General features: G+C 33.8%; 1 protein-coding gene across 29 annotated transcripts in view; it reads right to left on the bottom strand.

Annotated features, from left to right (window-relative positions):
- Positions 1-26,662, bottom strand: part of ARPP21 (cAMP regulated phosphoprotein 21) — a 158,483-nt gene that overhangs the window by 88,749 nt on the left and 43,072 nt on the right. For 22 of the 29 annotated variants that reach the window (XM_074405984.1, XM_039461933.2, XM_074405980.1 and 19 more), the window contains exons 3-10: positions 25,123-25,289; positions 24,125-24,166; positions 23,253-23,342; positions 19,183-19,327; positions 17,694-17,772; positions 16,884-16,943; positions 15,767-15,907; positions 224-332 (exon numbers count right to left, since the gene is read on the bottom strand). In XM_074405984.1, coding sequence (XP_074262085.1) covers positions 224-332; positions 15,767-15,907; positions 16,884-16,943; positions 17,694-17,772; positions 19,183-19,327; positions 23,253-23,342; positions 24,125-24,166; positions 25,123-25,251 — 795 coding nt within the window. In that variant the 5' untranslated portion in view covers positions 25,252-25,289. Of the gene's footprint in view, positions 1-223; positions 333-15,766; positions 15,908-16,883; positions 16,944-17,693; positions 17,773-19,182; positions 19,328-21,182; positions 23,045-23,252; positions 23,343-24,124; positions 24,167-25,122; positions 25,290-26,048; positions 26,140-26,662 lie in introns of those variants that run through there. The other 7 variants (XM_074405994.1, XM_074405995.1, XM_074405997.1 and 4 more) reach the window with 3 other exon arrangements.

The raw sequence follows: 26,662 nt of genomic DNA, 5'->3' as shown, positions 1-26,662 counted from the left end.
TTGCTAAAGCAACCAGACATATATATATACATATATATATATTGCTACCCATTGAATGCCAAAGGGGGAGGCAAGGAGGAGAAGGAGGCTGGAGATAGGACAGTGGTATTAGAGGCAAGGGAAGATTGGAGGGAAGGCAGGGACAACAGAGGGACGACAAGAACATCAGTCAGCCCACCTTCAAAAACAACAATGTCAGCCACTCTCAAACTTGAGAACCAACCTGATTGTCTTCTTTATCAATACTAGAGTTATCTCGCTTCAAGATAAACCGCTTCTGGGATTCTTCACCTTTTTCATCTTTTAAATGTTCACAAAACCTTTGCTCTGGTCTGCCAGCAAAGTAAAACATATCAATAAAAAAGTTTTTTTCCCCTTGTTTAAAGTTATTTCTTAGCGTTGTTCTTCCCCCACAGTGTCATTTAACTTAAAAGTTTACAAGTGGTTTTGAAACTAGAGTTGCTGGCAATATACAGGTAGGTAATAATATGTCACTTCACATGGGTTGTTAGAAGAACTTTTGTTGTTTTGAATTCAGGGTCTTGTTTGCTACATGCTGCTCATCATGGCTGAAATTGAAAAACAAAATTTAAAGGCCTGCCTACATATAGTGTACAGATGTTTTCCTTAGTTATTTTGACCTCTGTTACTCCTGAATTCAAATAAGCCCTATTCTCAAACAGATATACAGGTTTAGAACTTGAGAGTAACACATTAATTCACCAATGTCTGGAAGCCAACAGAGTATCTTCTATCACATCCTCCTTTTCAAGAGTCTTTGGACTGCATAGTCAGAGAGGATCACTTAAAAATTATTTTCTGTCTTCTTCAATAATGAACACTCTGGAATCTGGCTCGAGTAGACTGACATCCTTTACCATGTCTTGTAAATCAGTTCAGTAATTGGAGAACTGGAGGTATTTAGTTTAAACAACTTAATAACTGATTAGCATGGGGAAAATGCTTCAAGCAGTTATACACTACGGATTAGTCAATTGACTTTTTTATGTCCCCTTTATCATTTTGTATTATTAAAGGAAAGGGCTCCACTTCCTTGTTAATTTCCCACGGTTGTCACTGCAGACCACAGAACTCAATGAATGATCTGGACATGGGTTCATCCACAGAGGAAGTGCTAAATGTGTGTCTGATTTAGACAGCTATAATTTATGACTGTCATTAAATGGCCTCTGTCATATCTGATGTATGACTTCTGAAGCCTAGAAGATATTCTGTCCCTACTGTGTTCATTATGTTTTGAGTCATTAGGAAGCTGCTCACAGTGTCTGTTGTTTAATGTGACTGACCAGTAATTAGGAGAAACTTGTCATTTGCTCCTAGCTCTAAAATAAGCAAATAGCACATTGGAAATAAAGAAGTAGTTTAAGTGCATAATTCAAATCTTGATAAAAAGCAGTTTTTCTTTCCTTAAATATGTATACATAAATTATCATATTGATGAGTAGGCAACAGCAAAAAACTGGAGTAATACCAGTTTGAGCGTTCAAAACTGAATATAATTTTTGCAACATGGTGTCAATATCTTATTCAATCCTTACGGTAAAAGTCTGGTGCAGAAGCAAATATTTTTGCCTCTTTTAAAGACAAGGAGACCATCCCTCCATGCTTCTTTTGACTTCACGTTGATGAATTTGCCCAGTCAGCCACAGGCACCACACAGCCTGGTCCCATCCTTTCAGCGACCCAGTTTTGTTCCTCTACAGAGTGGGCTGAAGGCCCTCAAACCCCAAAATAAAGAACCAAAATCCTCCATCAACTTATCCTGGTTTTCAATGTAAATGTTTTCCACCAAACTTAAAATGTAAACAAAAGCCCAGAAGTACTAATATGACATATTAAAATTAGTATTCTAAAGAAATAAACTTGTACTTAACAATAAAAAGGCCATTTATAGTAGAAAAATTAAACATTTCAGTGTAGCATAGTGACAGTACACTTTAATTTCTTATTACACTGTAAAGATATTACAGTGTAACCTTGCAGGTCCCTGTAAACAATAGCAATTCTCTAGATTAAGCTTCCTAACATTTTCTACCAATACTTATATGTTGTTACACATTTTTTTTTTTTCCATAGCAAATGAAGTTAGGATGGTTACTTAAATACAGATGTCCACTCCATCAGTGCTACTTAGGTCTCTTCTAATATCCCTAGGCTCTGTTAAGCTCTGATCAGCTCTAGTTAAGTGAAATGATTTGCTGACTTCCAAATTTACAGGTATGTTTTGTATTTGTTGTAATAGTCTGTAATTGTCCATTTTGTATTTGTTGTAATAGTCTGTAATTGTTCATTTACAAATAAAATGATCTGAGAATGTGGACTTTTTGTTTCATGAGCATAAGGTGAATTTGTTACAGATTGACTTATTTAGGTTGAAAGCATTAGAGTGAGATTTCAGTGCACTAACCAGAATTAGGATTCAAGTTTCATGTCAATGCACACCTTGTCTTTTTAAAATACTTAAGCCTTAGTGCCTAAAACCATGCCTGGTACCTGAGAGGTACTTGGCTGAATAAATATACTAAACAGTGTATAAACAAATGAACATTTAGCAGAGCTATTCATAAATTCTTATTTATGAATATTAAAAATTCTATTATAAATTCTATTCAGGGACAGATAAAAAAGTCACTTGATAAGATATAAAATTATAAGCTCCATAATTATAAAACAGAAGAGAACTTGGTTAGTAGGAGCATAAATTCAAATTTAGAACATTAGTAAGATCTTCAAAAATCGAGTTATGCTTCAATTTATGTTGACCAAAATTAATCATGCTACAAAAACAAATGCTTTTGTTTGTTTGTTTTAAATAGAGGATACCTTGGGAAGATATGAAAGTGAAAATGAATATCTTGGCTTTCCTAGTTTTGGAACTTCCCAGTTTCAAGTGTCATTGTATCTTTAAAAGAGCTATTTCAACATTATTTTAAAAATACCATTTCCATTTCTCTGTAGCAGTCATTTATTCTTCATAAATTTAGAAAAAAATGCATTTACAACATAAAAAGTAATCAAAAGGCTTATTCTAATTAATAATGTGAACATTATTTAGAGCAAGAGTATTTCCTATTGATACAAATGATACACAATGCATTCTTAATAACTGTATTTCAAATAACTCAGGTATTTTTTCAAATACTGGAATTTAATAGTTCAAATTATTAATCCTTTTATATTTTTCCAAAAATATTGAATGACCATAGAGTAACTATTTGAAGTTTGCTTTAAAAAATTAAATGATTCTAATAAGATTTTTCTAGGTTGATTTTATAGAGAATTGTTTGATTGTTGAGCTAAAGAGCAATTTTGCAGTTTAAGCTCATGTAAACTAAGGTATCCACCTGAAGTACTGCAAATTATTAAATTAAAATCACTGGTAATGTACCTTAATATTATAGCCTTGAAAACTCAACTCCCTTTCACAGTTAATTTACCACCATAGCAATATTATATCTAAGCAATAAAATGAATGGAACTAAAATAATGTGTTTCAGACCTTTATTTAAAATAGTAATAGATAACTTTTAAGGTATTAATATGTGAATCATTCTCAAAGCTGCAAAAGTTGTGGTATTTATTAAGTCAATGATAACTAGACTTTACTATACATATTATAGCTGTACATCATTCATGCCTAACTTTTTTTTTCTGGTAGATTTCAGTACATGTGGTATTATTTCTATCTTTCTCTATATTACCATCAAAAAAAGCATGGTAAATAAATGTAATGCTTATTCTAGATGAAAAATACTTTCTTCTTCTGAAGGTAAAATATGTCTTTCCACAAATTGCACCATATAACTGCTGTGAAACTCACTGTTCATGTGTAGTGAACAGTACTAGCATTTCTGGTCAATTTCTTGACAACCCCAATCAAACCTCTGAAAAGTCAGAATTAATTCTTCACTGTTTCTTACTTAGGCATAGCTTACGAATTAAGAAACAGTGTGGTTGAGTGAAGATAATCAAACTCTGTCTTCTAGTCATTCAGTTCCAATTTTAGTTAGTTTTTTTCCCCTTAAAGCTTGAAATAGATGAGCACTCATTATTATGATTATTTCTAATTTTTCTTACCTTGAAGTATTTTCAATAGTTTACTTTACTGCCAGGTTCTTAAGACAAGGTTTGTTATTTTTCTTCCAAATAGTTAAGCTTAACCTTTCACTCATTTTCCAAACATAAATAAAAAATTTAATTCTACTGAATATGTAGTCACAGAGAGGTCTTAAATTTCACCCTGAGTAACTGAAAGGTGGTTATCAATATGTATAAGTATTTCAACAAATAAAACTTTCTGTTCATAACAGTATAAAATATTTTGATGGTGTAAGACACCTATCAAAAACATTTTAATAGTCAAATTACAGAATTCTAATGACACTGTTCTCTTAATATCTCAAAAAATTTCAATTAAAAATATGTACAATTTGGATGTATTTTAGTTCTATGTTCTTCTTTTTAAATAAGTGTATCTCACACTTTGCATTATCAGTTTGTCATTTTATACCGCTTCGTTTTCTTTAAAATAAGACTATACCTTGTGAATTTAATATGCGCAGTGCTAAGCAGCCAACATTCTTTATTAGCAACTTTCAAACTCTTGTTTTGAATTTTGTAACACCCTTGCAAAATTCATTTTATTCTTCTCTGTTTCTATAGTGTATTTTATATATAAGCAGAGGCATGCAAACCAAAGCTTTGACTCTCCTTTAACATAAGACTTTCCATGAACAACAGCATTAAGCACATCATTTAAAAACAACATGCATTTGTAAGGCATCCCTTACATTGATACCTCTGCTCTGGCAAACAATTTGGCTATGTGGGTTTAGAGATTTAAAATTTTAAAGTATCATTTTTTTTCTTGACAAGGAGTTTCCATTTCTAATAATGAATCAAAAAATAATAATAAATGAATACAGAATTATATCATTCACAACAGTAAAACTGTGAAAATCTATAGCAGATTAAGTAATTTAAGGTACATAATATACGATGTGGCTCCATACAATTGTATCTAATAATATTGAGTAACATAGAAAAGCAATTAATAAAAACATAGATATGCTTTGAAATCATATTTATGTTGAAACTATGATATATAATAATAGTAATGCTAGGTATAGGTATGTCTGATGGTGGGATAATAAGCAATTTTACATTAAACCTTTTATATATTTGTGAGTATGAAAATAATTATTTTTAAATCAACAAAATAATGAAAATTATTAGCTTAAAAAGATAGAAAAACCATTCAACAGCTTAGTAGTGGTTTGCATCCAATTACTGGATAATAGACAATTAAAATATCCAAATATTTTGAATATTTAGAAAATATTCTTTCATACCATGTATTACTGCAATCATCCAAAATAGGCATTTAGATATTTTGTTTTGTCAAAGTAATTCTCAATTTTTCTACTGCATTGATACTTTAAAAATAGCAGATTTAATTAAGCTCCCTGCTTGTAAGGCCCTCTAGTATATGTAAACCACACCTACCATGCCAATCACTCTCTTTCTTGCTATGTCCTTTTTGATCTATATGTATAGAAACATCCATTTACTAATGATAATATAATGATAACTAAATAATACTGTCCACTCTGAAGATCTCTTTTTACTTATCTATAGAAAACTAAATAATGATGTTATAGAAGAAGATTACGAGAACACGGAAAATATGAAGCTTTAAAAAGGGAAAGTAATGACATGCAATTAAGACCTGGTATATTATATACCAGGTCTGTGAGCTTGATTAGCTATGAACTGTATTGAGCACGGTGTTGGCAACAGCACTTAACAGTCACATATATCAGATAAATACACTTAGCTTAACAAAGCAGATTTATTTCTTCAAGTTTACCCATACATTTAGAATTTCCACAGATGAAAAATCATGTCTACAGTAGAAAAGCTATAGAGAGGCAATCTTCTAAATGATATGCAGATGATCTTATATAAATTTTCTATGAAATACTGTGCACATATCTTATCAAATATGAAGATAACATCAAATATATGCCTAGATTCTTGATATTATCAAAACAGTTAATGTTTTACATGGGTATCATTTTACAGATTGGTCCCACGTAAAACTTGAAATGTTTTAGATCAGTGTAAAATTTAGAATTCCACCAAATAGCAACCACTGATTGATTTATCATCAATCAAAATCATAATTAAGATTTAGGATTAGCCTAGGACAATTTCAGCCTCCTTATTATTTTCGAAAGTTTTAGTGATATCTTCTAGGCAAACCTATAAACAAATAATCTAGTGTTAATCTACAAATGCAATATTTGGTTCAATATAGTTGATAATGTACTTCTCTCTGTTGCTACTTTGATAAAAGAGCACAACACTTTGCATATTGAATTCACTTATTTTCGCTTCCAACACTGAATTGGTGATGAATAATTTCTTCTTCAGCTCCAGGGTACTAATTTCTTGCATGTTTTCTAATCTCAGACTTTTCTTGTCAGTGGTAATAAACTGACTAAAATCAGGGCTAGACTACTGGTATACTTTTTGTCTTTAAATTCTCCATCCTTCCATTTCAGTGCTATAAGAACATTAAATGATGGTAGCATTAATACATTCAATGATTCAAAGTTCCACTCCCCTAAAATAACCAAAACATTTTAGTATGTAACCTAATTTCTTTATATAAAATAAACATAAACTAGCATACTATGCTTGAAATAGCAATAACTAAAATAGTTTTGAGAATACAGACATAACACTGAGAAACAAGCCTAAAAAGTTACGTCTTTTCAGTCCTGCAGCTTACTGTGTGACTTTTTGCAACCCTCCCTCTGAGAGAGAGGGCTGTTGTTTGGTTTCTTGTATAAAATGGAAAATATAATACTTAACTTGCTTGTGAGGATTACACAGGTGTATAATAATGCAACTAATCTACCAAGCCCAGTGCTAAGCACTAGTAAATCACTTAATAAGTTTTAGAAACTACCGTTACACTCTTTATATTTTTTGAGTAGAAAAAAATCTAAAGGAGCAACAATGATTATTGATCCAAAATTTTCCTTATAGTTAACCTTAAGTAGGCTAAATGTGGCAGTCGTATTTTTCTGAAAGTGATGTTTTCTTTGGAAACTGTTTTTTGCTTATATATTGTAATGTTGTAAAAAAAAGTATTCCATTGAAGCCCATATGCAAATATAGTATTTCAATCCCTATGAAGGTACAGAGTTACTAGTGTAGTTTAGTTGATAGGGAATTGCCAAATATTTTTGGTACATGTAAATAAATGCTATGTATTTTTTCATTTTCCTGGTTTGAAGGCCAGAAGGTGGGAAGTAAAGATTGGGAAGTTAAAGGCTAAGCTCCTCTGCGAATACTGTGTTATCTTTAAGGCTGTACATTGGAAGAAGTAAGGTTGTGGGATAAAATGTGTTACACAGATGTGCACATCTCTTGATAGATTCCAAGTTATCGTTTGAAGACTTGTACTAAACATTATAACATGTTATTATTATTATATTCATTATACACAACCAGACTCTCACCTTTAAGTATTCTCTAAAACTTCCCAAAGTATGAGTGCTAAAATGACTGTCAGCCCTACAGGAGGATTTAGAAGAAACAAGGGAAATCCTGTTACTGGGCATAATTCTGCTGCATATAGCAAGCAGAGAGGCAGATTGAGGAAATCAAGCCACAATAATCTTGCTTCTTCCAAAACTATTATACATTTAGGACAATACTATATCTAGTAGGTATGTGTATGATTAACTTTTAACTTCTTAACTGTATGATACGTAGTATTTGTTTACACACATACAATCTTGTAGTTATACACTATGTGTTCACATACATACACACACACAGTCTTGATCAAAATTGTCATGGCTCCTCAAATAAACTATGAAAAGAATTAACATGTGCTCATGCTTCTTTTGTTCAAAGCACAGTACCGAACACTTGAGAAATAATTTTCATCTGACATAATTTAAGAATATGAAATTGAGTTTTGTGTCATTCCTAAGTATGCCAAGGTAATTATGAATCCAGTGTGTCTGCTGATTCTAAAGATTTTTTTCGGCATCACAGTTTTGCCATCTACCTTAGTACTGATGTTGTTTAATTTGGTTCACTGCTCAATTTTAAAGGCAATAAAATGCAAATTAGGACTTTTATAAGTGAATCAATGGGTATCAGTTAAAGAACAATGGTTTTCTTCTCCTTCTTTTTCATTATTTGAGAGTAGTAATGTTAATTCTTCTTTCTCTAACTTTAGGAGAAGAATCATGCCTGAGTGACAGATGGCTTAGCTTTATCTACCTAGGATGTCATGAGCAAAACAGATAAATAAATAAAATTACTAAACATATCATGACTCCACAGAAAATCTCTATAAAAATGTTATATTAAGTATACTATGTTATAGAAGGTACATGCATGTTTCATTTCTGGAATAGTTAATTACATATTCACACTCAATGGCCTATAAATAATTTCAAGTAGGGAAAAGAATACAACAAATTTATGTTCCTTTTTACAGTATCTTTCTGGCATTTACCTATTTCATCTACAGAGTCTTATATTCTCTGATATATGTGAGAATAATATGGAGGAAATATGATATTTGAAGAAAATGACATGGAGTTTGACCAATGTGAACAAATAAATCTCATTTTGATCCTGAGTATAGATTAAAAAAAAAAAAAAGTGTCTTGCTCAGTAAATAAAATTTCATGGTTTTCCTGAAAACAATGTGATTCTTAGGTTTCTGATCTTTGGCATCTAGTCAAGTGATTTTCAGTGCCATTCCTGTAAAAAGCGCAGAGTAAATTTACCGTGTTTAGAAATGACAGGATGCTAACCAACCACTCATAAATTTTTAAGAGGCACTTAAATAAATTAATGCTTGGTCTTCCTTAGAGGATGATTAAGGGAGCATCCACTTCAGGATGTCGCTCAGTTTATTCACAGAGCCACACACATTCCCAGCCAAAGGAAGACAAATATAATAAACACAGAAGAAAAAGCGTGTTTTGCTTTATTTTGTTTTGTAATAAATGTGCTTAATTACCTGCAGGGAGTGAAATGCCTAAGGGTCAAACGCCAAGGATTCCCATTTTCAGCTTTAGCCTCTTCAGAAAACTAAGCATAGTAGACGTTCCGTGACCTTGGCATGCTGCTGTCCACTGCTGACTGGGTCTGCCCACTGAGAAGGTGGAAAGTCCCAGGATCTTTCCTGCTGGTGTAGTAATAACTATCCAGCATTTCAGAGTCTCTTAATAAAACCAATTTTTCTCCATTGCTCTATCTATAGAGAAGCTTTGTGTAGTGCTAGAATGAGTTTCATGGTTTTTAGGATTTACCAAATAGCCGACTCAGTTAATCATTCTTTCTGGAGCATGCAGCAACCAAACTACTATAGTCACCATACACCACTCATCACTCCAGGCAAAATACCCAGGCTCACACTTCTCAGGAATCACTGGATATGTCCTTGGGCACCTCAGGTATAGCCTGAAATCAATGCCTTTGGGCCACTATTTTTGTTTCACAATTTCTGTGGTCTGTAACCACTCTCCTTCAGTGGATTTGCTCTTTCCTTTCTTTGCTCTGAACTCTCAGAGTAGGGGATTTGAGGCAATGACAGTGGGTGGATGTGAAAGACAAGAGAAAAAATGTTCAAGAGATGACAATCTTTTAACATGAAAATTATCTGGGATGAGTTAAACAGTTGCTCTGACATCTGCAAAAACATTCAGATATACATGGGATTCTCATTGCCTGTGGCTGATCTTGGCTTTTTGGAAAACACCTGTGCAACTGGATGGTTGCTAGTCTCCTAATGGTACACTCTTAGTGTGCATCCTTTCTCATGGATGGATAAGAGGAGAGTTAAAAATATATCTAACAAAACAACAATAAACTGCTTTGTGCCAAAAACAGAAAATGAGTAAAAGAGAGAGAAACTGAAGATCAGAAAGTGAGAGAAAGAGAAGAGTGAAACTTCTTATCTGGAAAGACATATATATTTGTGGCATCAAAAATATTTCAATAAGATCACTATTTATATTTTTATCCTAAATCCTAGATATAAAACATGTAGCATTATGTAAATACATTATAAATATCATTTATAATATCAAAATAACATGGACCTTAATACCTCAACCCTAGATTTCCAAGATTCTAATTTAGCATCATAACCTAACAAGACAGCTGACAAAAATTCCATCAAAAAATAAAAAGTGTCTGTCAGAGCAAAACATATTTCTGGCAATCTACAATGGGATAGAAGACAGGAACTAACTAGAGGTGAAGAAACACAACGTGGAGGGCCTCAGCTCAGAGACTTCATTTGTTAGAAAAGTCCCAGCTATTAAGACTGAATCTGCAGACCAAAAGGTGTGGTTGGGGGCTACTGGTCACATACACTAACCTGCTCTTACTCTGGTTAGCTATGAGCTCCGACAAAAATGCAGTGCTGTGGGGGAAAGAAATTTACTAATTCTCTAAAGTGCATCAGTTTGCCAGGTGACAGTACCACCTTCAACTGTGCCCCAAATGAACACTATTATTATCGCCTACTTTCCATAAATTTTATTCTTAACTCCAGCCCCATGCTTTGGTGACAGCAGCACTCACACGTCTTTCTACTCTCGGTCATTTCCTCTTGAACATATCCTACTAGTCAATGCCAGATTAGCCTTTCTAATGTATCACTTTATGCACATCAAATCTCATGTTCTAAAGCTCTAAGAGCTGCCCACCTTCAAGGTTCTATCCAATCTTATGCAGCCGTCCACTGTCATTGACAATATCATTTTAGACAATTTATGAATTTTCCTTCAGTACTTTCTTTTTAGTATAGTAAAAAATATAATTAAAAAAAATCCTTGTCATTAGGTGGCTCTGAGAACCTAACACAACCATCTCAACAAAATGCCCTGCTCTTAGTAGATGCTCAAAAAATGTAGAAATTATTATCTTACGTTCATTTATAGGTTGTACTCCAGCTTGCAATGTATCCCCCTCCTCACTATATTTGTTTAAGCCTTAGCCTTTCTCAATGTCTTCTTAAATGCTTATTTGAACCATGAAATGGATGGGCAGGTAGTCCCCATTGAATCTGCTTTATATGTTCTCCTGGATATTTGGTATAGTGTTCAATTATGGAGCTATTCTCTAGGCATTTGTTACATGTCTACTTTGGATACACAAAGAGTTGCACTACATTTTTCAAGTTTTAAGACGACTGAGATTCGGAGGTTATTCACCTATCTATAGGCATAGTGTAAAACGTCTGAGGACAAGAATCCTATCTTGTTATTTTCTGTGTGACCACAGATGCTGAAGTCTTGGTGCTGGACACATACTTGTGGGTGAGTTGCTAAAAATATATTTTCAGTATCCGGAAAGTTTTGTCTGTGGATATTTTATGACTGCAAAAACATAACATCTCTGCTTTTGTCAGGTAATTTATAGAAACCTGGAATATATTAATGTAAAGTCTCTAGATAGTTGACTTTACTTCAACTACCTTTCCATCTTGTCTCACTGTTTCTTAACCACACTTGATGCTCTTGTAGATGTGACATAAAGCCATGAAACTGAATAATCAGATGCATGTTGTAGTAATTTTGTAATAACACAATAAAAAAGTTCATCTCCTACACTAACATAATTAATAAATATGGCTTTTTCATTCTTAGAAAAATAGTAAAATGGAGTAAAGCTTAAATTATATATATAAATGTATATATGTATATATATGTGTATATATATATACGTGTGTGTACACACACACACACACACACACACACACAATTCTTTCAAAAAAAATCACCTTGTGGCAGTAATAAGCACAACAAATCTATCAAGACCTATGAAATTGTAGGAAGGTTCTGTTACTTAATGATATCACTGACTTAATCTTCAAAAATATCTTGTCCATCAATCACTGTTTCCTTATCAGAAAACAAGGGACTTAAAAGGATTGAAATCATCAACCAATCCGGAGACTCTTCTTGAATACTCAGTATTTTCTGGGTATTTTTGCTTTAAGAGAATTAGATTATTTTAAAAAATCTTTATGATATTAGACACATTGGTTTAGGTCCCAGTCATGCTAACCATTGCTTCTATGTAAGCCCCAAACTGAAACTCAGTTTGTGCCTCATTTTCTTCTTCTGCAAAATGAAGCTTTAATTACTTATATTTTAAGTGTTTTTCATATTAAATGTAACAATATACATTTACATGAGGTGTTGTAAATTTAATATATTTTGTATTAAATGTAACAATATACATTTGCCTCAGGTATTGTATATTGTTATAAGAGGTAAAGTTCTTAGAGAAATTAATAAGCAGTAGGCAATGTTATTATAAGTGATGGATGATATTTAACAAACAGAAGTATATCCTGAGACAAGTTCTTTTTATCATAAAAGAGCAGATAGATTATATCTGGGTATATTATTGAAAATACTAGAGGTCAGTACAGTACACACACACATGTAACCCTCACAGTGTATTGTTATGACCCAGATATTTTGAATTTCGTGTGAAACTCTTTCTTCTCCATGAAAAAACTAACCTTCTCAAGTCACATTCTATAATTACTTAAACTACCTATCATCTAGAAAATCAGGATTCTGGGAAATAAATTCTAGCCAATATGGAGCTAAAATAGTCACAATTATTTAAACGTTGATGTCAGAGGAGTAGTGACGTGTCAAGGAAGAAGAAAAATATAAACGGAGATTTTTTCCCCTCTACCTTTCAGTTAACAAAAATACCCTCAATCCACATTTTTCTGCATTCCCCAGCCACATTTTTCTGCATTTTTCTCAACCTATAGTGCCATTGAAATATACATTTCATGTATTTGCATTGGAGTAGCATAAAAGTGTATACATTGAAAAAGTAGTCCCCAAACTCAAAACTCACACGGAACTGTCATCTCAGTATTCGCTCCTTCAAATAAATGGAGACAGTTCAATCCAGAAATATTTTTAAGTTAATATGGTTCCCGTAACTAACACATGTTGATTGCCCTGATAAGACAAATCTGAAATTTTTTACAAAATCAAAAAAAACCCAAGACACCTAAAACCTGAATAGAATGTTTTGGATATAATGCCCCATTTTGAACTTCAACCCCAAAGAGCATGGCAACAGACTTAAAATCAAACATAATTTTCCACAAAAAACCACTTATTTTCACTAAAATTGCCAACAATGATTCAGGTTCTGAAAACTGTGATTTGTCCCTATTTGGATAAAGACATTTAATTCATCCTTGTTTTTTTGTGCTAAAACACATCAGTTATCCACCACTCCTCAAGAACTACTCAAACAGAGCATGAACCACCGATACTCCTCAAGAGCCACTCACATAGAAGATGGTCAGAAATGTAGTTAGAATAGAACAGTAGAACTCAACAGCTGTGAATTAAACGTTGTTCAATTGAAGCTCAACACTTCAGTAAATACCTTGAACGTCCATGACATACAGTTATTTGTCTTTTTTGTTTAGGCATGATTTGCTTTGACTTACAAAGTGGTACCTAAAGTGTGGTATGTAAGAGTAAGGGTTAGCCAGAGACTGAGCCCTGGTCTTCCAGTTTAACTGTACCTTCAAGAGGTGTTCTCTGCACACACTTACTTTCAACTCTTCTAAACTCATAAACATGTGGTGTCCAGTTTTAAATGGCCATTGATTAAAAAAAAAAAAGGTGGCACTCTTCTAGAACTGAAGAATTCTAGTAATACGATACCTGCTAGCTAGAAAAGTTTTAAAGGACAAATTATGTTCTCCACTGGTATTTGGGAGCTTGCAGGAAACACAAGGATTTAAAGAAGAGCTGATAAATAGAAAGTTCTAAAATCCTATCAGTGTTCCATATCTGCTCTATCCAATAGCCACTTGAAATGTGGCTGACCTGGTAGAGGAACTGAATTTTAAAGTTTACATTTTATATAAACTTAATAAATGTAAATTGAAATGTAAATAGTCATATTTGGCTACCTACTGGGCAGAGCAGGTTTAGAGCCAGTACTCAAAAGTTTCTAAGAGTCTTGATATAATGCTTAATTTTCTCAAAGCCATTCTCCAAGGAAACATGTCTAAAACATATATACTAGTATTTATGACTATGTGATTGCAAAATCAGTGTGAATTAAAAATAAATCTATTATCCACCAGTTGAAACTGTATCATATTTAATATGCTTGAACTATGGAGGTTTTCCATGTTTGCTATAACCTTATAGACAAAGAAGAAGAAAAAATAAAAGGAAGTAGTCAACTGCTTCTCTATTTTGCAATCAGGATGTCCCTGCATTATGATATCTAAAAACCATTAAAAAAATGAATAAGGAAAAACAACAACAACACAACTATAACAACAGCAAAGAGTATTGGATGGAGAGAGAAGACATAAAGGACTTTAAAAGTTACCATAATTTTTACTACTATTCAAATATGAGGCACATGTGTCAACAATCAGATAAAGTGAGAAGCTGATAAATTTTTTAAATGTGTTGTGCTAACACAGTAGAATGCAACTACAGGGTTGAATGATTCTGAAACTTCAAGGGCCCTTAAACATGATTCAGTTCAAACCATCCTACAGATACATAAGTAATTTGAAGCCCACAGAAGTAGAGTGCTTATTGGAGATATTAATCATAGCCATGCTTGGTCCCCGATCTCCCAGTTTGTGCTCTCTTCACTATGACTTTCCCCTGACCTCTGCTGAGCACAAACTGATGCTTGGGTTGAGAAAGAGCCTCATCTCCATCCCCACTTGTCCCAACCTCTGGTGAGCAGAAAATACAGAGTATTTTAACTATGATACTCTGCTTGACACAAAAGCTCCCTTCACTGACATTCCTAAAGACCGTGCAATTTACAGTTTACCAAGGACACTGTGAAAAAGAAAATTATAAAACTGGATGCTTTATGTGGGCAGTTTTTTTTAATTTAACAGGCCTTTTGTTGTAGAAGTGGCTTGTACTGTACTCAAAAGATACATGGATTCGAGAAAAGCAGTACCAAGCTTCAAAGCAAATAACTACTCATGTTATTATGCTTTTGGTGATTCAGTGAAACAATGAACAGGTATTCAGATAAAAACAATTATTTTGAGGAGAAAAAACTTGTTATCCTCTTTTTAGAGCTAAGTCTTAGATATTTCATCTAGCTCAAGACTTTCATTTTACAGGTGAAAAAACCGAGATGGCAGATTTTAAATGACTTGCTCCAAGTCACACAACTCGTAAGTAGAATTGGGTTTTAGAGGCAGGATTTCTGCCTCTAGGTTCAGAGCTTTTTATTACTCCAGAAACCACAGTAAGATAGATGTGTAAAAAGCAGAAGAAAGAAAATAACAATTATTCTGTGTATGTCATGGTTATTTAAAAATATCTATTGTTTTTAATTTAAGTTATATTTTGACAAAATTTTTCACAGCTTTGTATGTAATTTCATAGAGTACTGATGGCAGAAAGAAAATTATGTTTCAGAAGCTATGTAAAAGAGCAGGAAATAAATCCACTTTATTGCCTGAATTGTATAAACTTTCTTGGTTCTCAGATAATCTTCTACAGATAAATGCCACACTACTTCTGATAAGAGCAAGAGATAAATAACACTGCACATTTTAAATGTCATATACTGTGAATTTTATACTGTGATCTTATAAATGAATCCATAGGAGAAAAAGAAAATGCTAAATAAGTACAGTGATGGGGCTTACATTCTGGTGCTGCTGGTCTTGTTGATGATAACAGATTTTCCTGTTTGATCCACATTGTGATCCAATCCAAAGTAAGCTGCCACTCGATGGACAAGCATCCTCTGATATGATGACATCTGAGGGAACTTTTTATAATGATTACTGGAACATAATGCAAGAAAAAGTGGAATCAGCATTTTCATTTTTTGCCCATAATACCTTTTACAAGTATACACACAGAACTATTTCTCTTTCATCTAAACCACTAAGCCTATTACATTTCTGGCATCTCTCTCTCTCTCTCTCTCTCTCTCTCTCTCTCTCTCTCTCTCTCTCTCTTTAACTATACTTTAGATTCTGGGGTATATGTGCAGAACATGCAGGATTGTTGCATAGGTACAAACATGGCAATGTGGTTTGCTGCCTCCAACCCCTCATCATCTACATCTGGTATTTCTCTCCATGTTACCTCTCCCTGACCTCCACACCCCACCATTGTCCATCCTTTGGCCCTTCCCAAACAGATCCCAGTTCTGGCATCTCTTAATGTCTGACTTTCCAGATAAATTTTCTACTTGTTATAGATTTATTGATTAAGCTACAATAAGCATCTTTGTTTCATAGTTACACATTTCTCTTGCCAGAGAGAAGGTAATGTCTATGGGACAGTATTGTATTTTAGTCCATGCTACCTTGTCAACGGGACCAGGAACAGGACAAATGATGTGACATAATATGCGATTGCAGATGCCTATATGGAGATGTGTCATTACATGGTTTACACTGAAAGCAGCACAATTATTTTCAGGCATAACTGACTGCAGCCAGCTGGAGCCCATTAAAAAACTATAATAAAAATGAAAAGGGTCGCTTCTTGTTACAGCTACTCTATGCTAATCAGTGGCCCCCTGTTTATAGCCATTTTGTCAGGAATTTAACAAGCAGAAGCCCACATGGTCCGAGCAACAATTCTCATCAGTATATAGTTCCTGACTCCAATAATTTCCCCATTTAACAAATCAAGGAACATATTAAACAATGTTTTCTCTATCCCTAAATCTTTCCAGAATGGATAATTTAACTCAAATACCAAACTAGGATACATCATCAAATTAACCAGCATTGCAGTTTAACATACTTGTTGTCAGCAATGAAATCAATAATTTCCTGCTCCATTTTCAAAAGTATCATCCTGTCCCTGCAAAATAAATGTTATATTTAAAAGGTTTTAGATATGCTCCATTTCCAAAGACCTAAAGAATGTAGGTCTTTACATTAATTAAATGTATGGAAATTAAAATGTATGGAAATTAAATGTATGGAAAGGATTACTTAAATGTATGCTGCTACAAACCTGTATCTAACTCTTCTTTGGAATATGCTGACCATTTACATACATTTACATATATCATTATATTTAAGATTATTTAGGTATTTTAAAATACTTAATAAATACAAGAAGGAATAATCCTAATCTTATCTGTTAAGTATTTTGAAATATCTAAATTTTGCAGTCTTAAAATTAATTATGGCATGCAAGGTACTAGGATCATAAAACACATCAAATAAACAGTATATTTCAAATTAATAGGAAACTGGAAGAAAACAAAGGCCAAGTTTTGACTGTAAATGAATACACAGCTGCATTAAAACATGATTGGCTTATGTGACATCAATAATTTTTATTCTTTATTTTTCCTCCTTAGTATATCTTTGTGATTAGAAAAGCAGAGCTATTAAACCATAATTTATTAATTGGATAACTACCAGTTATTAAGACTCTCTATAAAAAGTAAACATGCAAAACATTAGCAGAACAAAAATATAGAAGTTTAAGATGTCAGGGAAGGTATCTGCATTTTACAATGGCTTTCCTAGAAGTGTTGGATTAATAACTTTGTAATATTCTATTTGATCCTAAAAATAAGAGGCTTATTTAATAATTTACCTGGAATTATTCTTTAATGTGTTAATCAGAAACTCGTGTAAGTCTATGCCTGTAGAATCCGTGTATTCTTGGCTGCAATCTGAAACAAATAGCAGGTCAGAGTTGTCAGAAATGATAGTAGAAAGGTGGGGTGGAAAAGGTTCCCCCAAACTTTCCTATTTCCCTCCTGCTCAGATAAATTTTAGGTGAAGCTGTTGGTATAAAAATACATGTTTCGAAACTAGAAACCTGGCAATATAACATCAGAATGAAAATTAGATTCAGGAATTGAAAACACCCAATAAATTCTGACTATGGAAAGACCCAAATGTCATAGGAGGGGAAGTGGGCACAGTCTAGGTGTTGGGGTTGGGGGGGAGGTGGAGTCAAATACCACGTGTTCGTTCTGCACTGTAAATAATAAGGGCACAAACTCCACATGACAGAACTCCCACCTACAGAGAGAGCTCTCAAGAGTTTGAGATCCCATGAAACCCTTTTTCTTTTAAAACAAAGAAGGCAAAAAAAAAAAAAAAAAAAGAGAATGTTCTGTTATGAGACTATCTATTAATTAGTGCAAAATACAGGAGAACACTAAATAGTCCCAAGTCTTTTAAATATCCTAATGTTGTCCAAGGCTTAATTTCAAAAACTGTTTTAGAAACCTGAACTTTTTTTACTGTCATATACACCTTAGATTTTATATATTCCGCAGTGGAAACAACAATTATAAGGAGATGTATGGTTATAGAACATGTAACTGTTAAGAGGTGGTTTTCATTCCACAGTTAACCAGATACTCTCTTCTTTCCCAGTTGCCCATTTTTTTCTAAGTCTGCTGCAAGGCTGTTTACACATGGTACTCTTCATTTCAACTTAGTTTTGTTTTGGGCTGTCAGAATTATAGGTTTTCGGTTTGTAAAGGTATGACTTTTATTGGACAGCAATTTATTGAAGTAGAAGTGTGCATTTTCTAAATAAACATTATGTAAAAGTAGATGGGTGCAAATACTAAATTACTCTGTGCCAGACGAAATGTGAATCATGTATTCCATTGATATATATATGTGTACTTTGGGGACCATATCACTTATTAACTGAGAATTGCTAATCTACTCTCTGTCTTTTAAGATAAACATGAAAGTTAAGCTATCACGGTCAGTCTCATTATTGTTCACCAATCCAAGTTAATCGGTCTAAGAAACATAAATTCAGGGCAGATTTATATTTATTCCTTTGTACAAGGTTGTCATTGACAACAGAAGATTAAAATGTGTATTCAAAGAAATACGTGATCTGAAAAATAACCTCTCTAGCAACACAAGTAATGACATCATAAACAGAAAGAAAGAAAACCACGTTCACATTTTTTACACACACACGTATGTACACATGTAGAATTACATGCAGGGTTTGGTGGGTGGTGAATATGCATGTGAAATCTAGAATGTGTTCTGTGTCTATGCATGTGCCCAAATTGAGTAAGTTAAGAAAACATTTTCACATTCACCTTTTGATAACATTCTGATCTTGGGTTTTTCAGAGGTTTTATCTTTGTTTTTATCCTTTTCTTTTTCTCTTTCAGATTCATCTTTCCTAGATTTATCCTCCTCTTGCAGGCTGGAAAAACTGGAAAGCTGTAAATGAATTGAGTCCTGTTGGGAAAAAATATAATAATTTAGGGCCAGGTTTAATAATCTCTGTCTGGTTCCCATTTTGCATAGAGGTTATAAAGTATAGAAAAATGAAAACCAGGTGCAGATTTTTTTTCATAAATGGTAAAAATTAAACCTGTCAGAAAACTAATTGCCCTTTAAAATGACTTGATCTTCAGGAGTCAATGGGAGGTCAGAAGGAACATCTAGTACTGAAACTTTGCCTCATGAATATTAATTTTAACCAAGTTGAATTCCTGTAGATCACAATACTTATTTTTTCTACAGGTTTATTTTTAAACACCTAGAAAAAATTTATTTACCAGTAAGCTTGCATCACAGCCATTATATTTAAAAAAAGAAGGTTTCTATAGTTTTATTTTATAATTCCTTATAAGGAGAAATTGGTACAAAGACAGACAGATACTAGGAATCATAATTACAAATAAAACAGACATAAAGAAAGCAACTAATACCAATTTACAATAAAAACTTAATTTTAGCACTGGGCCAACAATGATTTCTACTACTGTGAAAAATCAGACTATATAATTGCAGGAATTCGAGGTATAAACTGTTATTATAATTGTTTACAAATACCACTAATAAATCATTATAATGTATAGTTACAGTAAGCATTGCCTTTTAGAAAAGTAGGAAGCAGACTTATATTTTTCATAAATAATATATAAATATTTAATGTTAGTTTATTTTGGTATCAGTCCTTTCCAAAATATAATATTCTCTTAAACTGATATTTGATATAAGATTAGTCATTTACAGTATTGGGACTGGATCCACATTTTTATTCTTATGTTTTTGGTACTAAAACCAGATTATTTTGTATTAACTCACATATATCAGCATTTGATTGATAGTATGTTCACTGTTTTGAAGAAGAATGAGCCAAATCATGTTTTTTAGTTTTATGAAAAACCTAGGCTATGATTAAAACTATGACAAATTAACCAACATTAAGCCCACTTATTCTTATGTAAGAGATCATTTGATGGGGAAGCTTTCTTCCACTAGTGACATTAAAATTTATGATGTAGGAAAAATATAATCCCAATGACTAATAATGTCGCTCACTAAAAATTAATCTAATGCTCACACTACATGTGACTAAACTGATACTTGTACCCTCTTAAATTTGGATTTCTTAATGGTTCTCTGTAAACCTGGGTAATCTAACAATCATAAAGAAAAGTTCTCCAAAGCTAAGTTTCTTTTTTGGAAGGGGCTCCATTGTGAACTCCCTGTTTCACTATGATTGTAAAGTCACATGATATAAATGATAAAATAAAACATACTTTCACCATAAATATCTTAGTCGAGTTTTCCGACTTCATGTTTTTCCTGGGGATGTACTTATATAAAATATGTAACACTGAGTGCAATCTGATGATAGAGTCATTTATTGCATTTTGGGACAGAAATGTCTTAATATGCAAAGGTTTAGGCAGGTTCTAGACATACGATTTGCTTCTACTTGCTGAAGAAATCACTGGGGCACTTCTGGCCCCGAAGGCATGGCTGGGGTGGGAAAGATTCAGTTTGTCAGCTAATCATCAGGGGAAACTGAGGGCTCCCAGGCCATGAAAGTCATCTCATCACTTCTTCAAAACTGACTGAAACATCTAGCCTCTGTATGTATGAATCTAAAATCATAGAGGCTTGGACTTAATAAATGCATGAGCAGAGGCTGAAGAATATCCACTACAAAAAATGTACAAACTGATGCCATGTGTTGACAAATACTACAGTTAGGAAAAAAATTATCTTTTCTATGCATATACATTACGGTGTTGAAAGAACACACAAAAGTGCTATAGAGTTGGTAAAAAACAATCTGTTATTTTTTAATATTTTTATTGATATGCTCAATAATAAAATACAAGTGTTAATAAATACATTGGTACAGGATAAGTTTATATCCAACAACAGTAAAAGAGTGATTCAAGTTGCAGTAATACACTGATAAGTAAATAGTATAACATTAGAAAAGCAAAATTCCTTTAACTTAAGGACAGACTGAACCATCAGGTATGGGTCTGAGATCAAGTAATACAGGTAACAAGAGTTTTTCCCACACTGGAAAATGAAGGCAGTTTTCCAAATACTGTAAATTTACAAACATTGGGGAAGCAATACAATCCATATACTGTATACTTCTGCCACTGTTCTCTGGGATTCAGTTCGCACATTTTGTAAGTGCCGGTGGTACCTAATGAAGGCATTGCATATAAACTCAAAAGTCTGTTTCTTTATTTTCTAAAAAGGTAGCACGGCCACTTGCTTATATGTGTGTCTGGGTATTTTCTATCAGGACCCTGCTCCCACCACTCCCCAGCCAATCCAAAGAGAAGCTTGCAGGCTCTTATTCTTTCCTACAGAGCTAGTCTTGGTTTCTGAGCTTGGAACCAGCAGGAACAAAGCACCATTTACACCTTATTTCTCTGCACCAATTGTATGGAGACACTAGACTTAGGTCCAAGGTGGGCACTATGATACAGATGGTCCCTTAAAAAGTTTCCTCCTGGTACCTTGTCAAATGGGACAAAAAGAAGATTAAGTCTATAAAGGCTGCTCTTCTCTGCCTGGCATTAGGAGTGGGGGACAACTGGGGCGTTACTTTTCCCAGGGTTTGTCATTCTGCAAAGTTAACATATATTGTGTGCAGCACATTACAAGCCATCGATCAACATTTAATAATATAAGCCTTGATATTCCCATTATTCCCCCTTTTCAATCTCCATTAAAAATAGAAGCACAAATAAAATACTGAAGGAAAGCCACACATTTCTCAGAGCCCAAGTAAAATAAAGCAAGTGTGTGAAACATAATAATGGCCACTGAAAGATAGCCTGTACATGCCTTATGACATGAGTGGCATGTTAAGAAAATGAGGCTAGGAAAAAAAAAAAAAAAAAAAAAAAACACTCTTAGGACAAAATCTAGAAGAAATTTATTTTTGGTCCTTTTAAAGAAAGTGCTCTCAATGCTCTCTGTTTCCATGAGGGGAATTCAGAGTATTTCAATTAAAGTAAAAAGAGAAAAGCAAAACCAAACCAAACAAAAATAATGATATCTTAATCAAGTTTCCCTCCCCTGGGCTCAGGTAAACCATTTTACTTTTGTCTTGACTGCTCTCAGCCTCTGATAAAATAAGTACAATTTCAGCAGCAAGACCATTTTTTATAAAAGCTAATATGATGCCTAAAAGGTAAGCAAAAATAAATATGATGTGATGTTTCCCATTTTGTCACCAAAGAGTTTTGTTGAAATTTAAATTTTTACAACCTACTAATCTTGATGTAAGGAGTAAAAATATGGGTAAAATATGCAGTGATATATGAATAATATTAACTTAAAGTCAGCATCAGCTCAGATTTATTTCTGGACAATTTCTGCAGTATCGAGAAATCTCTACCAAAGGCCATAAAAGTATTTCTCCAAAGTTCAATGCACCTTATTCACTATTTCATAAGTTTCATATGAACCAACAATTGTGTTTCTTATAGGCAAGTGCATTTTGGGGAGCTGAGAGGTAAGACATCTCCAACAAGGAAGGAGAGAGGATACTTGGGATTATATTTGGTTCAGCCTTATCAAAAGAGAGCCTTTGAGGAAATTCAGCACTACTGTGCCTACTTTTTATTTAACTTTTAAACTAAATTCTTTTGAATTCCTTTCCATTTGCAGTTTTCAGAGAGTCTGGAAAAAAAAAAAAAACGTAATACTCTGTGACAAACCATCAGACTATTTTAGAATGTTGCATAAGCAGGGGATGAAGCCAAAAAATGAATTATTTTCTTCAATTATATTTTTCTCCCCCAAAATATAGTTTAACACCAAATTAATAGTCATGCACACAAAGGTGGATCCCATTCATGCAATTAATGATAATGACAAGGGGATATACCTGATCCTGAAGACTTTCACCTCCTGGTCTAGCAGAAGATTCCTCACAGACAGCAAGACTGCGAGTCAGTTTACCTTTTCCTGCTCCTGACTAGGAGGTGGGGGGAAAGGGGGAAAAAAGGAAAATAAAGAAAACAAACAGGAGACATTCTCAGCCTGCCAAATCATCTCCACATTCACATAACTTTCCCAAATGAGATTTTTAAAACCGAATTTCAGGTCTGCCAATCAGTACCGTCTACAATGGCTCAAAGCATCATACCTCTGCATTGATGGGGATGAAAGTAAAGAAGAATGTGACTAGATAAATTGGAAAAATACTCTTACTAAATTGTGCACATCACATTGGGAACACATAAAGACTGAATTGCTGTCATTTCATGAAAATATCAGGGGGAAAGAAATAACAAAATTAATTTCTACTAAAACTAAATTTGCAGGAGATTTGACTGAGAAGATGGTTAAAAGGATGAAGAGTGTGTACTAAGCAGTGGTATCTATTTACTTCAAGGCAGAAATCAGGTAGTGAGCATAAAACATAGGCTCCAAATTTTATTTAAAATAAAAACAAAACAAGGGCCATTTGTTTTGTAAATCACTGTCAAATCTCCAAGTGTGAAAACAGAATCAAATACATACATTTTCAGCTATTTGAACACTAAATCCTCTAAATAAAAAATACAGAGTGCCAGAATGTAAAACATGCATAAACACAAACAATTCAAAAGCAGACAGCACCAGTACAACCAACCGTGATCCCCTGCAATATCTGGACACAATCATCTGAACTGCTGGTAAATCCTTTAACTCTTATATAAAATATGCAATTTATACCTGTGATATTGGGTCTACTTAGAATCTCAAGAATCCTACCTTGGATTTTCTTCTTTCTTGATTCTGAGCCTCCAGCCGCCTCTGTATGTTGGAAAGAAAATAAAACAAACAAAAACAAACAGTAAACCAACAACCAAGAGAAACAAAGAAAGAGAGAACAATGTCACTACTGGCTACAGTAGAGAAATCCATAATAACAGCAACAAGATATCACAAACATTATGGAGGACTCCTCCTTCCCTAGGTTTTAAAAACTTTCGACTAACTTTTAGCTTTTTTCTCTTTACAGCAACCATTGGAAAGGGGAAAAGAAAAAGGCCAGCTTTGAAGGCTTTTGGCCATCATGCAGTTTTCTGCCTTTGTTAACTGTTGGTATATAAAGAGTTGACACTTCCGTAGTTGAGGTTAAAGAAAATCAATACGTACAAGCTATTTGTAAGTGCAGCTTACTTTCCTTCTACCAAATCTCTTTCCCTTGTAAATCATGATGTATTTAACAACACTTTTTCACTTCACTTAATCACTCCCACTCTTTTTTCCCCCATTCTAGTACTCTCTCTTCAGCTGGGAATTCTAGGGTTTGGCTTGTTTGCTAATAAGATTTGAGCCTTAGCATGCCCAGGAAGGTCGAAGGAACACCTGCCTTTGATTTTCCCTAGTTTTCCATGAATTGAATCTTCATCTTTCCACGAAATAGAAAATTCATTTTTAAAACTCAGTTAGTCTAAAGCTGCCTTGGGGGAAGCCTTCCATGTACATTTTGAGGTGTTCTAGAAATTGTTACTGGGATGCTGTGTGCAAACTCAGAAAATAAATACTTTCCTTTTTTTTTTTTTCCCACAAAACACATTTTAGAGTGTGGTTGAGTTAGGACAAAACGTGAAAAATATTGAAAAAGTAGGAGACTAGCATTATGAATTTCCTAATGATACAACTAGTGAAACTCTTTAAAAAACAAATCTTTAAAGTATTCTGAAAATAAAAGAAGGGAGCTTCACACAGTTGATGGGAATCAGGGTCTCTTTATGCTCACTCACCTGCAGTTCCAGTTTCTCCTCTTCATCCAGACTTTCTGATTTGACAATGCCATTCTCTGGAGTGCCCGTCTCCTGCTCTGTCCCTCCTTCCTCTGCTATGGCCTGATTCAGGTCTCCTTGCTCAGACATTCTCCCAGATGCAAATTAAAATAACAAGATTTTATACCCTAGAAGGTTAAGATATCAGAAAATAAAATCAGTGCAAAGTGAAGCATTTACCATAATTCTTTAACTATTTCATTTATCCTTTCATATTCAAATCCAAAAGAGCAATTTTGAGAATTTTATACGAAAGGTGGAAATAAAAGAAGATAAAATTAAGTACCCAAGGCATGCACAAGAGGCAGATGCAGTGGTCCCATCCACACACCCAGTCTACACACACTTGTGAATACACCTTGCCATCAAAATGGATCAACAAATCTTAGAGGCATATAATTCCCACACAACTACTAGTCCAGAGGATATTTCTCCAACTTTTGATCAAATGACCCTTGACTTCTGACTCAAGATGTGGTATTGATGTTCTGCAGCATATCTAAGATGACTGAAAAATTATTTGCAGCTTCCAAACATAAAACATGCTTCCCTAGGTATAAGGAATACAGTAGTCTACAAGGGTAAAAATCTACTGAAGAAGTAATAATTCAGTATAAATATGGGATCTAATTTTGGCAATAAACCTTTCAGGGTCAACATTTCCAGGCTTTGAACTGACAGCTACATTACTAAAAGCATAAGCCCTCTCCCAAGCTCCCAAGCTCCTGTCAGTTGCTGGTGCAACAAGATCCTGTGGAAGGAAGCCTGGCAGGCAGCTCTAATGAAGCCACAGCAACTAAACTCTACTTCCTCAGGTTCACAATAGACTACAGACACTGGAAATGGCTTTTCAGAGTTAAAATCTCTTATTATTTTTTTCTCCCTACCTTTATAAAACCCTGACACTTCCCCTTCTGAAGTGCTGTCAAATGAGGCTCATGAATAAATTAGCATTTACTTCCTCCTCACTTTTTTAAGCTGTGAGAAAAATAGAAAGAAAAAAAAAGAAAGAAGAGAAGGAGGAAGGAGGAGGAGGAAGGAGTAGGAGAGAGAAAAGAAGAAAGAAAAAAGAAAGAAGCAGAAGGAGGAGAGAGAGACGCTGTAGCTTAGAAAGTTAGTTCTTTTACAAAAAAAAAAAAAAAAAAATCCAAGCAATCACTGTCCCATTCCCAGTCATTACAATGGAAATTATTATTGGACAAATAAGAGTTTTAATATGATTCTTTGAGAGTGTTCAATTACCACTTACTAATTCAGTAACTATTTCCAACTGAAAATAGGAGGCATGAGAAAAATCTAAACCACAGCAATTTTGCTAAAATCTACCATGACAAAACAGATGGTATCGAATGATATCTATAAAATACACAGGCTTATTCGGCAAAGGATTGTGGGAATGTAAAAGGGAGTTTTCCAACAGGACGGTAGTTTGAATCTGTAAAGTGCCTAGTAAGCAATGCATTCAGGTTTGGGGAGGTTTTAGGATATTTCATCCATTGCA

Source organism: Saimiri boliviensis, chromosome 9 (genome assembly GCF_048565385.1).
Source record: "Saimiri boliviensis isolate mSaiBol1 chromosome 9, mSaiBol1.pri, whole genome shotgun sequence".
Taxonomy (NCBI): Eukaryota; Metazoa; Chordata; class Mammalia; order Primates; family Cebidae; genus Saimiri; species Saimiri boliviensis.
This window is presented reverse-complemented; position numbering and strand designations above follow the sequence as displayed.